Below are 16,237 nucleotides of genomic sequence, written 5' to 3'. Positions count from 1 at the left end.
CAATGTCAATAGAAAATGGGTTTCAGAAAAGCTGTATGTCCTGTTCTTGGAGATGAAGCTCTTTAAATTAGCTTGGAACTCGCTTTGTAACTTTTCCAGTGACTCCACACATGTTTTTGTTGGGAATGCAACTGATGGTTTTTCTGCTGACAGATTTTGAGTAGTTGGGAAATGGCTGAAATGTCCCTCATTCACCTGTTTGATGAGGAGGCCTAATTTTAGTTCAAATTATTGCACAGATGCATACATATCACAGATGAGCTTCTCCTTTCCTTGAAGTTCCACATTGAGACCATTAAGGAATTCTGTTACATCTGTCAGAAAGGCAAGGTGCCATTTCCATTCTGTATCACTGAGCTCTGGTATTTCTTTGTTTTTGGAAACCAGAAAAGCTGCAATCTCTGGCAGTAAGTCATAGAAACATCTCAAAACTTTCCTTCGACTCAGCCAACACACTTCTGTGTGGTACAGAACATCTTCACAGTCAGCATTTCCCTCGGACAGAAATTCCTGAAATTGTCTGTGGTTCAATGCATTAGCTTTAATGAAGTTAACACAAGATACCACAGTTTTCATAACAGACTCCCACTTCATTGATTTACTACACAGCGCCTGTTGGTGGATGAAGCAGTGTATGGCTATTGCCTGAGAATGGTCATGTTTTTCCATCTCTTGGTTAATGCGAGCAACTACTCCTCTCTTAGACCCCACCATGCTAGGAGCGCCATCGGTTGTCACACTGGCTAGTTTAGCCCAGTCCAGCTCCAAACCATTAACAGTCCGGCAAACCATTTCATAGATATCTTCTTCTGTTGTGGTCCCTTTGATGCTTTGCAGTGCAGCAAGCTCTTCTGTGACTTTGAAATTGTCATTTATCCCACGAATAAAAATCAGAAGTTGTGCAGAATCACGAATATCGTTACTTTCGTTGAGTGCCAAGGAAAAATAGGAAAGTTTTTTTTGCAGAGTTTTGCAATTGCTGCTTCACATTGTCTCCCAGTTCTTCAACCCTTCATGTAATTGTACGTGCCGAAAGACTCACTGTATTAAATACATCGGCCTTTTCTGGACACATCACTTTGGCAATTCTAAGAAGGCAGTCTTTAACAAATTCTCCCTCCGTGAATGATTTGCCAGCAGATGCTATTGCCTGGGCAACTTCATAACTTGCTCTCACGGATGAAATATTTTGCTGCTTCTGCTTCACAAAAATATTTTGCTGGCTTGTCAATGAAGTTTTCAGTTTTGATATTTTATCTTTTCTCACTTGTCCAACGAAACCATCATATGTATCTTTATGATGCGTTTGATAGTGTCGATGCAAATTGTATTCCTTGAACACAGCCACTGTATCCTGGCATATCAAGCACACAGCTTTCTCCTTGTGCTCGATGAAAAAGTAATCTTCTGTCCACTGCAGGTTGAATACCCTACATTCCGCGTCGATCTTCCTCTTAGCGGCAGCCTTTTTGGACATCATTGTTAACCTAGGAGTACAAAATTGCTCTTAGTAAAATACCTACACACACACACACACACACACACACACACACACACACTGCTACAAAAACAATATACCAGCAATAAAATTGCCCACACAGAGACATACAGATTGCACTGCTCATCAATGCAGTCTGATGAGTGTTCATCAGTGCAGCCTTGCCAGTCCTCACAAACTGAGCCTGTTCCTCCACCACCTTTCCAGTTCACACTACCCTAAAAAAGCATATGGCTGAACTCGCATAGTGAACTCGCACGTGAACCGGTGCTTACACAGCAGACAACCTACATACAACATACAATGCTACCTTGAATCCCTGCTCAACCAGAGAAACCCACTGCAAGACCTTCAGCAAGTCAGCAAGATGGCAAAGGCAAATCCCTTCTGAACAGTGTCTTCTGAATAGTTTGAGAAGCCCTGGGCAAACCTATCATAGGTTGGCAGAATTGGTTCCAAGAAGGGGTTGCCTTTGTCTTCCCCTGAGGCTAAGAGAGTGTGACTTGCCCAAGGCCAACTGGTAGTTTTCCATGGCCAAGCAGGGATTCAAACTTGGGTCTCCTATGTCTGAGACCCAAACCAAACAAAGAAAAAGACACAGTGTATTTATCGAGATGTATATCCATATCTATATATATAGATATATATGGATTTTCCAGATATAATTTTTTATTCATCTCATCATCCAATTAAAAAAATGTATTAACTGAAATACAAAAGACTGGCATCTCAGTCAAACACCACAATCCCAAAATGCACCTGCAAGTAATAACAATAATAATAATAATAGTTACCAGCATGGAAACTACTAGAAGGCAAGCCCACAAACAAGGAAGAATGCATGCACTGTCTCAACCCAGAAAGGCACAAGCCCCTGTGAAGGGATTTTGCACAGAGAACACCCAGGACATTAAACAAATCATCAAGGCACACTCTCTCAGCTTCAGATAACCCGCCCTCCCCCCATGAACGAACCTCTCTCCTCGTGGCTCTTGGCTTGCTGTTGCTGGCTGGCTGGCTGGCTGGCTGGCAACCGCTTGCTCTCTCCTCTCTCGTGCGCTCCCTTCCCTGCTCTTCTATTTATAGGGCAGAGGAGGAGGGCGGAGGGCGAGGTGGAGGAGGTGGAGCATGCTGCAGGCCCTCTGTGGCCCCTGGAGGCCTGCTAGAGGGCTCCGGCAACCGCAGCGGGCCTCCTACAGGCCCGCCGCCATTTTGTCTTCAAAAATGGTGGCGAAGTCTCGCGCGACCTTTCCCATCTTGCCCCATGACATTTTTGAAGACAAAATGGCTCCCGGAGCGGCGCGGAAGCGGGGGTGGCAATCAGCAGCAGGACTGGGCTGCCAGGCCGGATCCGGCCCCGGGCCAGGGGTTGCCGTTCCCTGGTGTAAACTCTAGGATATAGAGGATATAGACTTTAGGCAGTGGCTCTAGGATTTCAGGCAAATGTTAACCTACCCCACTATAGCACTGAATGTGGATTCTTTTGCCAGCAAAGGAAGTGCCATGCCAAAACATAAGGTGCTTTGAACGTCAATGGAGCACAAAGCTCCATTTCCAGATCCACCTCCAACAGTTTCTACAATAATTGTAGATTTTCCTCATGCGTATAAACCCATTGGCACCAATTTAATAGTGAATGGGTATATACCCCCAGAATAATGAATTTATGCTTCTCCAAAAGGCAATTCAGAATTTATTATTATTTTAAGATTTAACATTGTTATGTATCTTCCAATTTATGGCAATCCTAAGGCAAACACATTACAGGGTTTTCTTGGCAACCCTGACTTAACCTAGATTACAGTGTAGCATATTCCATTCCCATTACATATTTTGCATGCCAAATATTCTGGAGTATAGCAAAATGTTTGATTTTGTTATAAAAATCTGTTGAGTTCCCTGAAAATTATTTCTTAATCAAAAGACTAAGCATGGAAAGGCCTCATGTGGAAAAGATTGATGCTATGCGATTCAGTTTATGTCACAGAGCTTTAAAGCATAATATTTCTTCACTGACTATATACTATTAGCCAACCACTAGATGCCACCAGTATCCCATTAATGTAAACTCCATTTTTTTGGTACAGAAAAGTGGCAGTTTATATAGTAATTGCAGAAATGTAATGTAGTGAGTAACATTTCTTGGATTTACTTCAGATTATCACTTTATTCACTTAGATCCAAAATTTAAGATGACTTTATGGACATTGTTTCCCAAGGGAGTAATACCAGTTGTTATTTTTTTTTTAAAAAAATGAATAAATTAACAGATTGGTCTTAAATCAGCTTTTACCTACAGTGAAGCAAAAAAATCTGATAAAATATGCCCTATTCAATTGAAGGTATTTAATAACTGAAGTCTTACAAGGGGGCAGATTAAAACCTCAAATTCATTGAGTCAGGTTGATTTCTGATTACACGAAATATTTTAATCTATCTTTAGTTTACTTTTATAGGTGAGGGACGGAATCATTGGATGGACTTGGGTTCCTGACAGCCAATCCTGATTTGGGCTGACCGTGATGGAGTAGATATAAAAGAGAGGAGTGAGTGATTGGGAAGTCAGTTTAAGTTCAGTTCAGTTGAGTTGAGTTCTGCGCAACAGAGTTCAGTGCAGAGCAGTTGAGTGAGTGTTGAGGAGGAGTTTAAGAGATGTGAATAGAGTTGAGAGGAGTTGAAGGGAAATGAGTTTAGAGAAGGATACTAAATAGGAGAGAAAGTGCATTGGAGATTGTAAAGAAGAAACTGTGAAATGCCTCCAACTGTAATATTTAACATAACCATAACACCTTGGAACTATTCTACTTAAGTTACATTCTTGCTATAATAATAATAATAATATAATAAAATTTTATTTAAATCCCACCCCTCTGCACTCAGGCAACCGGCACACCTAAATGTTGCTAAATGTTATTCAATAAAGTCAATGTTTATTTGTTGCCAACAGAAGCCTCTGCCTGTGTGAATTCTAAACCATATAGGCACATAAAAACATGCTACTGAAAATATTAAACTTCTAAGAGGAAGACACTTTGGACTATCGTCCTTACACATTTAGGGGAAGTATATACAGTGGACCCTTGTTATACGCTGGGGTTTGGTTCCAAGATCCCCCGTGTATAACAAAATCCGTGTATGCTCAAGTCCCATTGAATATAATGACATAGCAAAATGGTGTCCCTTATAAAAAATGGAAAATCAAGGTAAATTTATACTTTTTTGGAACATTTTCAAACCGTGTATGCTTGAATCCGTGTATAAAAAATCCATGTATAAGAAGGGCCGACTGTAAATGGTGAAAGCAGGGAAGTGTCAATGACCAGGGGCCTTCTAATAAATAAGAGGTTAAAAGTAACCCCAAAACCTATAAAGAAGGTCCCTCGTCGCAGTAATGTACAGTTGGCCCTTTCTATCCACAGATTCAACCACCCATGCTATGAAAATATTTAAAAATATATATGAATTCCAAAAAGCAAATCACACTTTTGCCATTTTATATAAGGGACACCATTTTATTATGCCACTGTATTTATTGGGATTTGAGTATCCATAGATTTTGGTATCCAAGGAGGATCCTGGAAACAAATGCCAGTGCATACCAAGGGCCCACTCTATTAAAAACAGCACTAGTCATATTCAAAAGGAGACAAGACCCTCAAAGTTGGTAGAGATTCCAAAAACAAAGGTGTATCTAAGGAGGTAGAAATAGTCCAGTGAGGACCAGGTATAACTAGTGGCTGCAGATGCTAACTGTTGGAGACAAAAGAATGAAACATGAAGGAATAGGATGGAATGAACTGGAGTCCTGTATCATAATTATAGAAGAAGACATGGCTGACTAATCTCAATAGTGAACAGCTACAACATTTTGATTCAAGTAAATATTTTAATATTTCTGAAAGATTTGTATGTAGAGAATAAAAAGTCTAGCTAGGTAACAGCCTCCTCTTCTCTATCTGATCACTTCTAGAAAAAACAAACAAACCGTTTCCAGTTTTTTTAACTACCTTATCTGAGTCTCTGCAAGACTCATATCTAAAGTGCAACAAGCACAAATAAAGAAAAACACATCAGCATTTGCAAATATAATACTAAACATGAATTTGTTGCTTACCTCATCGAGTATTATATTAAAACCCCTACAAAAAGTGGTTTCCAGTAACCATTGGTAATTAATACATACCTTCCTAAGATTTCATGGATGAAACTATGACACGTGGCTAAACAATATCAAGATGGCAATAAAAACAATTAAACAATAAAAATAATTTAAATAGTCTTAAGATATATTACAGAGCCAGTGTGGGGTAAAGGTTTGAGCACTGGGCTATGACCAGGGTTCGAAACCCAGCTCAGCCTCTGGGTGACCTTGGATGCATAGTATGGCAAGCCCCTCAGAAGAAACTTGCCAAGAAAAAACCATGATAGGTTCACCTTAGGGTTGCTGTATGTTGGAAAAAGCTTGAAAGCACGCAACAGCAGCAGCAGCAGCAATAACAAAAGTATATTAAACAAATTAAAACAAATTTAAAAGATTTAAACATTGCACATAAGCATTATGCATATCCACCAATGTACCACAGATAACTGAAATATGTGTAGCTAAGCAACATCAGAGTGGGTCAAGATGGCAAAAAATATTAATGAGAAAGAACACTCAACGTAGGAAACTTTGCAGCAGCCTGCTTTTGCCTGAACTTTCTGGGAAGGGCAAGATTCCTCTCTCCCCCTGTTGACTATTTCATTTAGAATGCAATCTGCAGCAACTGAAGCAAGATGGGGACAAAGAGGAAAGGGAGAAGCAGAGAGGGAAATTGGGACCTTTTAAAAGGAGCTGAAAAAGATACATAAGATTAATTGGGACTGTTCTCACCAAACTAAGGAGATTATCACACAGTTTTAAAAAGTGGCTTTCCTCTACTGAATTGAATTCTAATTTAGGCTTCATCTGGATAATGTCACATGTGTTTTTGCCTCCGACGTCACTAGGTGGGTGCATCCTGGGTAACTTCCGTCTAGAAGCTGAGTTCATCTGGCCTCTTTTCAAATCTGAGAATTTCCTGGCTTTGCAAATCAGCTGGCTGAACTCGGATTCTAGCCAGAGGTTATGCACCCTCCCAGTGGTGACAGTGGCAAAAATGTGTGCGACAGTATCCAGATGCAGCCCAAATTAGAATTCAGTTTGGAAGAGGTAAGCCACATTTTTAAGCTATGTGATAAGCTCCTAAAACAGTTAGAAGGTATGAGTACAGAACTCTCATCCTTCTCTTCTGAAAGTTCCTGTGTTTCATATAATAACCCAAGAAATTTAGTTGTTGAATTTCTATATGTATTTAAAGCAGGAACTCTACTCAAATGCGAGATGGTAACAAGGTAAACAAAAGTGATCACATAGGTATCCCCCCCCCCCCCCAGTTTTTAGGCATCAGACTATTTGCTTTAGAATGAAAAATGAAATCATGTGAGGATTATGATTTTATTAAGGTTTGATAAGCCTACAAAACAGTGCAAATTAAAACTGAGTTGATGGTTTGAAATATTGATAGTTGGGGCCCTGGAGCAATTCCAAAAATAATCTTGCTTTTCTGTATATGTGTGGCCTACAAGAGACCTATTTTATTTATGAATGAATAAAAACAAATAAAATACAAGTTTAACAGACAGCAACACAATTTTTTTGACAGAGTCCATTTTCAGCCCTACAGCATCAGTGTGGGAGAACCAGTGGAGTGTGGTGGTTGAGTGTTGGACTAGGACTGTAGAGATGGGGGTTCAAATCCTTGTTCTGCTATGAAAATACTGTAAAATGGGTGACCTTGGACAAGACACACTTTCTCAGCCTCAGAGGAAAGTAAAAGCAAACCCATTCTGGACAAATATTGCCAAGAAAACCCTGGGATTAGGTTGCCACAAGTCTCAGTTGGAATCATAACTTCCAACTATTTTGATTTGACCATCCCATTTATTCTTCTGTAGTTCCATTTCTTCACTCCTTATAAAATGTCCCAGTTTCTTGCTCCTTCTCCTCCTCTTTTCCCCTTACTTCAATTGCTGCAGAGTGAATTCAGAGTATAAAAGGAGCCTAAACTCAACTCAGTTCTAGAAAGAAGAATTGGAGGCGTAATCTTTCCCTTTCCCAGCAGTTAGGCAAAAGCATATTGCTGCAGCCTTTCCGGCTAGTGTTCTTTCTCATTAATAACTTTTGTCATCTGATGTCACTCAGTTTCATATGTGACAGGTTGGCAGGTATGTATAATGCTAATGTACAGTGCTTTAATCTTTTAAACCTGTTTGAATTTTAAAATTTAATATATTTTTTGTTATTTTTATTATTTTAAATTGTTTTAGTCTTGAATATAATAAATTGTTTATATTGACTTTGCTTGCATGCTGCCCTGAGATCTTGTGAATTAGGGTAGTATAGAAATAATTTAATAAATAATAAATAAATCACTACTTTAAAAGCATTTGCAGAATTGTTTTGGTTGGAAATTTTTCAAGTTTTATGCTATTCTCTTATCAAGCCTAAGATTATTTTAAAAAAATATAAAGGAAAAAAAGAGTAATGAAAAAAGTAATGAATACCATTTTTTAAAACCTTGTAATGGGTAACAACAACAAACTATATTATTTATATATGAATTTATTTGATTTAGATCCCACCTTCAAAGTGCAAGGTATCTTCCAATGTAGTCAGCCCTCTGTATTCATGAATTCAGCAGCCACAGAGTCAACCAGCCATGGTTTGAAAATATTCACAATAAGACTTCCAAAAGGCAAACCTTGATTTTGCCATTTCGTATAAGAGACACCATTTTACTATACAATTGTATATAATGGGACATGAGCATCTATGGATGTTGATATCCATTCGGGGTCCTGAAGCCAAACCCCAGTGGATACTGAGGGTCCCTTGAAATTAAAAAGGTTATAGGTACAGCACAATAAATTATACATACTAAAATAATTTTTTGGTTGTTGTTTCCAACTTATGGCAACCCTAAGATGAACCTATGACAGCATTTTATTGGAAAGTTCTGTTCAGAAGGCCTTAGCCTTCCCCTGAAGCTGAGAGAGCATGACTTGCCCAAGATCATGGGATTCAAAATCCTGATCTCCAGAGTCTTTGCCAAATGCTCAAATCACTGCACCATGCTCAAATTCTATGTTACTATTATCCTATTAAAGCATGAATAAAATCATTTAAAACACTGCAGTAAAGCTCTATTGTAAAACCGCTGACCATAATAAGCAGTCTATTGTTGAAAATCTATATTAATGGAAAGGTATTTCCTTGCTGGTGGAAAGACAACAGGGAGAAGGTTAGCCTAACCTTCTTTGGAAGTAAGTTCCATCATCTCTGAGTGGCTGCTGAGAAGATCCTCTCTTATATCCATTTCAGAGGTACTTCTGAAGGTGGTGGGACTGAGGGAAAGTCTCTTTTATAGAACTCAAATCCCAGGCAGCTTCATATGGGAGATCATGATCTTTCAAATGGCCTTGGACCCAAGTTGAACAGGCTTTTATAGATTATGTTTTAAACACTGCAATGAATAGTAAGAATGAATATGCCCGAGTCTGGCTTCAGTCCAAAGAACATTCTTCAAGTAGTGGCAAGGAGAAAAGATGACAACATGACATTTTTGCCATGCCATAATGAGTAGAGTATCTGGAACTGTGTACGCAGGATTTTTTTCTTCATTTTTTGTCTTCTTGAAGAGCAGACAATTGACGCCTAAATTAAATATATTTAATTTTCTGATGTGCCTGGAGTTCTGTAAACATGTAGCTGCAGTGTGCTCCAAATTACTGAAATGCTCTATTTTCCAAGAGCATAATCATTGCAATTAATTCTGCTGTTTACATGTTTACAAAGCTTGTTCATGGAGCTATTATGCAGCTGTTAATGTCAGCAGTGGGGAAGCCATTTGGTTACTCTTTTGCATTTGCCATGTTTGGGCACTTCAAATTAAAGCTTTCCTGACAAACAAGGGGTTCTTAGTATATTGACCAAATTCTGCAAAGATACTCTAAGCACGTAATATTACCTGCATGAATAATGTCAGTGAAATCAATGAGGTTGATGATTCACTCATTATTGTCATTGTCCCAGAGCTGCAGTCAATTGGATCAGGATTTAATTGTCATGGATACTGACAATGTCCTAACATGTCACATACTGACTTGTCATTTCTCAAAGGGTTCACCAAGGGTCTAAAACATGCTCCGTAGCTACAACCAACAAAGAGATAGGTTGAATCTAATATCATGAGTAATGATCATGTAGTGGTAGAAAAATTGGTAATGGGAGGTAAGCAAGGCAGAGATTTTACATTGTTTGTTATAGGAAAACCAGCAAATAATCATGGTAGGAGTGGAGAAAATGCAACCCTCTAAATGTTGTTGAACTGCAGCTACTAGTATCCTTGAAAACTGACCATAATGGCTGAGACTGATGTGGGTGGAATGCACCCTACAATTGTGAAATGCTCTTTTAGCACCACAACTCCACCTGTAACCTTAGGGAATTGCTATGCCTTTCCAGCCAGCTGGAGAATCAGAGTTGTGGTGCTAAAGGGGAAGGAAGTTAGTGAGAAATCTCAAAGGCCTGAGTGCCAATATTCTTCTTACTGATGCAGTGTGAAGATGTTCGCAATGTGTGTTGCAGTTGGACAACATTGTCAGTAAAGCAACAACAACAATAGACCAAAGGCAAGGGAATGTAGAAAAAGTGAGTTTGTAGATGTCTGTGGTCTCATTGTGCCATTTGGAGCAAGCCAGTGAACAGAGCAGCAGTGTCATAATTCATGAGCCTCCTTATTGCATGAGCCATAGGGGAAAAACTTCCACTGCACAGGCAGGCAAGCGGGCAGGCAATCTTTCAGAAGCAGCAGCAGCAGCACAAGTACCCATGTGTTAAGTGGCCATAGATGAAGTCATACAGGTTCTGAGCTCTATTGGAAATACTGGCACCCAGAAGCTTGGCAATCCTTCACTAGAAACAAGTCTTATTGAGCTTTATAACTAGGACTTTGAAGAGTGCCTGGAAACAGACAGGTAATGGTGAAGCTGTTGTAATAAGGGAATCACATGTTCCCTGTTAGGCTGAGCTGGGGTGGGCAACCACAAAGAAAGCAGGATCCATCTTTCACCCTTATATGCCCCTCTCCAGACCATATAAATGTGCCTGGCATGACTGGACACATGTAGAGTCCATTGGATTTGTTTTGGGCTTATTTTGGGGAAATTGGGGGGATGTTAAGTGTTCTGGAGATCTGCAGAGGCTGTAGAACCTTTTTTGGTGGTTTTCAGCCATGTTGACCATTTGTTCTAGTGCATTGCCCAAACTACAAAGCCCAGGTTTCCGAAGGTGGAAACCATGGCAGTTTCAATGGAACCAGAGGGGTATAATTGTATAGCAGGAAAGGACCTCTGGCCAGGCTGAAAAACAGTGACGACTGGCCCAAGATCAATTAGTAGACATCATGACCATGTGGGCCTTTGAAACTGGATCGCCTTAGTTCTAGTCTGGCACACTAGCCATTACTCTATGGTGGTTTTACTTGCTTGCACAAGTCAGAGCACATGATTATCAGTCTACTCCCCCTGCCACCTATTGCAGCCTCTCATCCCATATACCATGTCCTGTAGATTTCTTCAACCTTATCAGGATACATTATGAGGGGTAGGAAGTTTAACTGGATTTTTGTTGTTGGGTGTCTTTAAGTCATTTTTTACGTAGGGTGACCCTAAGATACCCTATAAGAGTTTTCTTGGTAGAATTCACCTTTGCCTTCCTTTGAGACTGAGAGAGTATGACTTGCACAAGCTCACATAGTGGATTTCCATGGCCAAGTGTGGATTTGAATCCTGGTTGCCCAATGTCGTAGTCAAGCACTCAAACCATTACACCCTATTAGCTCTCTAAGCTTGACTGTGTAGAGGAGATGAATGAAAACATGAGTGTGCCAGTTTGTGTGAATAACAGCACGTTCTGCTAAGATAAAGACAGAGCTGGCTAGTTGTCACACGCAAAGATATAATAAAGGTATTCATTAGAAATGTATAGTATCAGCGAACAAAGAGCCAACATCCAGTTTTCCTCTGCAAAGTTGTATTTAAAACAGTAGCTTTAGTTGCTGGCTAAAAATAGATGTTGAAATCATTATCTGTGCAACCTGTCATCAAATATACATTTAAGAGCAGCAGAAGAAAAACATGGAGACGGGACAAGGAATTGTAAGGTTTAATTTAAATATAAGACATATTCTTAAGTATTTTATATTACTGATGTATTCCTGTGCCAATAGGTTCTGACATAAATATGGCAATCCATAATGTATTGACCGCAATGTCAACATTATTTTTAAGCTGACTCATGAAGAAAACCTCATTGTTGCTACCAATATATGAACACCATGTTTTATGAGAGTGAGCAATTAAAAAAAACCCTGAAAATACAATCTGATTTTAACCCTTTTTGTTCTTGTTAAAATCTTTCTGAAGGTTTTTATATCAACACTGCATAATTCCTGCCATGACTTTCTCTTAGTGTTCATTTGCCTCAAAACTGAGGATTGTGCAGCCCTGCAGATGTTGCTGATGCAGATATTCCTCACCATTGGCTATGTTGCCAGAGGATGTTGGGAGTTGTAGTCCAGTAACATCTGGGGAGGCACAATGTTCATGCCTGATTTACATACATTAAGGAGGCTAGTTGAATTCATTCTTAGGACTAGGAAAAATCTACTTCCGTCCTTCCTCTTTCTCTCTTTGTCTTTCTCTGAATGATAAACTTAGATTCTGGACAGAATTTTGGCATAAACCAAAAACACATAACAAAAATACAACTGGGATTAAAAACAAGGAAGTAGAATTAAAATCAAGAGAGATGTAATATATTGTAATTCCTGCCTGAAAAAAATGCTGACCAAGCAAGCAAGCAAAGAATATCAAGGCAAGAACAGCCCCAGGAAGAGATGAAAATCATGCATTAAAAACAAAACAAAACTGTGGGGCTCGGGGGTACTGCAGCAGATAAAGTTTCTCACAGTTTAGTTAGCAAAAACTTGAACACAAGATCATTTTCCTGATCTCATAAAATGGTGTTCTGCAGTTGGGTGGCCCTTTCAAAACATTCAGCTTCTCTGCTGTGGAAATATAGACCGAGATCCTATTCAGCACTGATAGAGAAAAAGCTCCACTGGTGTAGCTGCATGGAATGAGGCGAAGAGAGAGAGAGAGAGAGTGAGAGTGAGAGAGAGATGAGGCACCTAGTTGGTGTAGTAAGCACCTAGCAGCATCTTGTGGGGCAGGTAGTTGTGTCCTTGCTCGCCCAACTTGGCATATCCAGCCAGCTCACTTCTACCTCTGGCCTTTTTAGTACAAGAAGGGCTTCCTTCAATACAATTGTTCCCACAACAAGGATCTTGCACACATTGTATTCCTTTTCCTAAGGCTGTCATGAATGTTACCTCCATCCACATCAACATCCAGAGGAAAACTGGATGTTGGCTCTTTCCACCCTTGAACTCCAAACCACAAGGATATAGGCTATAGACACAATTTACCCACCATGGAAGAACTGACACTGTTTTAGGTTGTTGTTGATTACTAATAATACTAATAATATTTGTGTATATGATACTTTACAAGTAAAAGAACAACAAAAAACAGCCCTACAGTCTAATATATAGACATACAAATATGAACACATAGAGAAAGGAAGGAGTAACCCAAATAAAAACTACGTAATACAATTGTAAAATAAGATGCAAAGGGATCTTGTAGCAACTTTGAGATGAAGGGGCTCTACAGATTGCCCCTAAGGGGCAGCGGGAGGCTGTCCTTTTCCTGGCTGGATTGGGGTGCAGAAACCTCATACCATGGCCCTGATGTGGCCTCTGGAGGGCACAAAAAGGAGCCGCAAAAAGTGGCTCCTTTTTGTGCCCTCCAAAGGGCACCAAAGCCATGGCAGTGTGGCTGTATGGCACCCGTTTGGCACTGCATCATCTGGATGCAGTGCTGGAGGCGCGCCATGATGCCACACACTGTCTGGAATGGTGCGCAGCATCATGATGCCCTGGATGCTGTGCCCTGACTCCACCCACAGGCCAGTATTTCTGGCCTGTCTGTATAAGGCTGAACTGTGCAAAAGAATTTGTAGCATAAGCTTTTGTAGACATGGTTTACTTCCTCAGAAGCAAATTACCCGCACAGAAATTCAAAAAACAATGTAATACATATATAAGGCAAATTGATAAATACAGCTAACCAAACTATAAAAGATTATAAAACAATATTAAACTAAAATTCCAACAGCATTCGAAAACTAGAAAATTTTAAACAAAGTTTAAAAAACACAAGAGAGGGAGCAGCATACTGCATGAAAAAGGACCAAGCCAAGCCATGACAGTGGAAACCCTTGGTTGCAAGAAAAGTGTAGAGTTCCTGGAATGCAGACTCCAAGCAGACTGGTAAAAATAAATGAGGGCTGAAAAATGCTAATGTAGGACTTTAAAAGTTAAAAGATAATTTGTACTGAATCCTAAAAAGAACAGGCAAACAATAAGAAATATCAAAAGTGGGGTTATATGATCAAAACAACAGGCCCAAAAGATAATTTTAGCAGAATGCTGAATGGAAGCCAGAGGGGTAAAATGAAATAATGAAAAACCAGTCAAAAGAAGATTGCAGTAATAATAATTTTTATTCCCGATCTGTGAAGTCTAGAGTCTGCACCCTTTTAAATTCAGGGTGTGAGGTGATACTACATAGTAGCAAGCTGGCTTGTTCAGAGAGCATTGCTGAAGAGGCATTGTCTGATGTCTTCAAACACCTCAGTTCAATGTGTCTCCAACTTCTCACAGCAGATGCATGCCGCATTGTCTCCCTGCTGATGACCCAGAATTTAAATTAGATGCACACCATGCTTACAGAGCAAAAGGGTTACATTTGAGTATTTATAAGTAAAAAGGGCCAGTCTTCAGAGAGGCCTAGTACAGTATTCCTCCATGAAGAGTCAATCCACAGCTTTAGGGATGGTTTATTTTTAAGCATGCAACTTTGAAAAGCTTTGAAGAATGGTTGCAATGTATGAAAAGAGGGCACACAAGCAACCTGAAGCCCTGCTAGATAAGATCAAATGCCTATCTAATATGAAGGTGGGAAAGTGCAGTCCCTGGGATGAATGCTGGTTATGGATTGGCCCTTTGCAGTCTGTAAGGCGTTTATCACACAGGAGGAATTTCTCTTAATTTTGAATGAAAAGAAAGTGGGGCCAGAACGCATTTACGTGAATTCGCTAGTTCAGCAAATTTACGTGAATTTGAATTGCATTCGAACTGACTTCCCATTGCCCCAAAATAGCTTGCCATTGCCTGAAATTGCGTGTGATCACCTCTCATGCAATAACGTGAAACCCCATGATTGCGTTTGGACTGACTTCCCATTGCCCGAAAATAGCTTGCCATTGCCTGAAATTGCATGTGGTAGTTTATCATGCAATAACGTGAAACCCCATGATTGTGTTCGGATTGCCATTGGATTATACTTCCAATTTCCCTTGTCTGATAAACTCCTAAGCCCCACAACCCTGCCCCCTAATTTCTTTTTTTTTAAAAATGGCATGATTTTCATGTCTCCTGGAGGCTTTCCCAAGCCTTCATATTCTTTATGGCCCTAAAGTGATGTACAACAGATTAAAACATTTAAAGTATTTAATGCTAGAGCGAGACCAAGAAGGAAAATGGGGCTAGGAGGTTATAAAAAGACTTTGTACACAGGAGTGTTTTTTCCAGAGGCTTTGTTAATTGAAGTATACCTGTATACTGATTTAGTTCTCTAAACACTTATAAGCCAAATGTGGGGGCCCATAGATAGAATGGGAGCAAGCAAAACCTTCCTGCTTAGGAGGCAATCCTGTACTATATATCAGTTTAAAAAAAAAGGGGGGGGGAATAAAAACACCCAAAAGAGAGGTTTAACTCTCCATCCTGACTCTTAGAAGTAAGGGGCATCAAATTATGGGACAAGTAACTGGGTGGGGGGGGGTGTCATGTAGATAGCTAGGTGGCCTTGGACATTTTGTCCTTTCCTTTTATACACAGCTGCACCTTGGGGCCTTGTCTCCATTAGCATTAACAAGGTTGCCATATTCCAGTTTTGCAAATCCAAGCAGCTCATATTGCACACTGGTACAGTGGAGACTATACGTCATGTGTTGTTGTATTGTCCTTTTTATTATGGCTATCATCATATTTTTATTTATCCAATTCTTAGTCGTTTTCCTGGAAGAACTGATGAATTTTATGTATCTTATTTGCCGGCAGACCAGTGCCCAGCAATAACAACAAGGGTGGCCGCCTTTTGTGCAGAGGCAATGGTCTGTCAGCATAAGATGGTTTCTTAAAATTTCATAATATTCTTTAGTCTGTTAAAATTTTATAATGATTTCATACATTTATAATGACTTTATACTTTTGAATTTTATTCTTTCTTTGCTTTTAATATAATTTTATAAGTGAAATTTTAACTATTATCTACTGTATGTTGATTGATGTTTGTTGATGTTTGATCAGTTGATCGTAATAAATCTATATATATGTTGTGGTTGAAGTACTGGACCTGGAACAGGGAAGCCCCAGTTCAAATTCCACTGATCACAAAGGATATTTGTTACCATCTCACTGGGCTGTAATGGGGATAAACGGAGAGAGTAAAACCATGTAAAGTGGTCAT

General features: G+C 39.6%; 1 protein-coding gene across 1 annotated transcript in view; it reads right to left on the bottom strand.

Annotated features, from left to right (window-relative positions):
- Positions 1 to 228: 228 nt before the first annotated feature.
- Positions 229 to 16,237, bottom strand: part of LOC149318070 (general transcription factor II-I repeat domain-containing protein 2A-like) — a 61,377-nt gene continuing 45,368 nt past the window's right edge. The window contains exon 2 of the mRNA XM_089507897.1: positions 229 to 922. Within this exon, the coding sequence (XP_089364023.1) occupies positions 229 to 922 (694 nt within the window). The remainder of the gene's footprint in view (positions 923 to 16,237) is intronic.

Source organism: Sceloporus occidentalis, unplaced genomic scaffold (assembly GCF_023333645.1).
Source record: "Sceloporus occidentalis isolate IW3139 unplaced genomic scaffold, rSceOcc1.0.p SCAF_2, whole genome shotgun sequence".
In the NCBI taxonomy this organism is placed as follows: Eukaryota; Metazoa; Chordata; class Lepidosauria; order Squamata; family Phrynosomatidae; genus Sceloporus; species Sceloporus occidentalis.
Note: the sequence above shows the minus strand (reverse complement) of the source record. Positions and strands in the feature narration are given on the sequence as shown.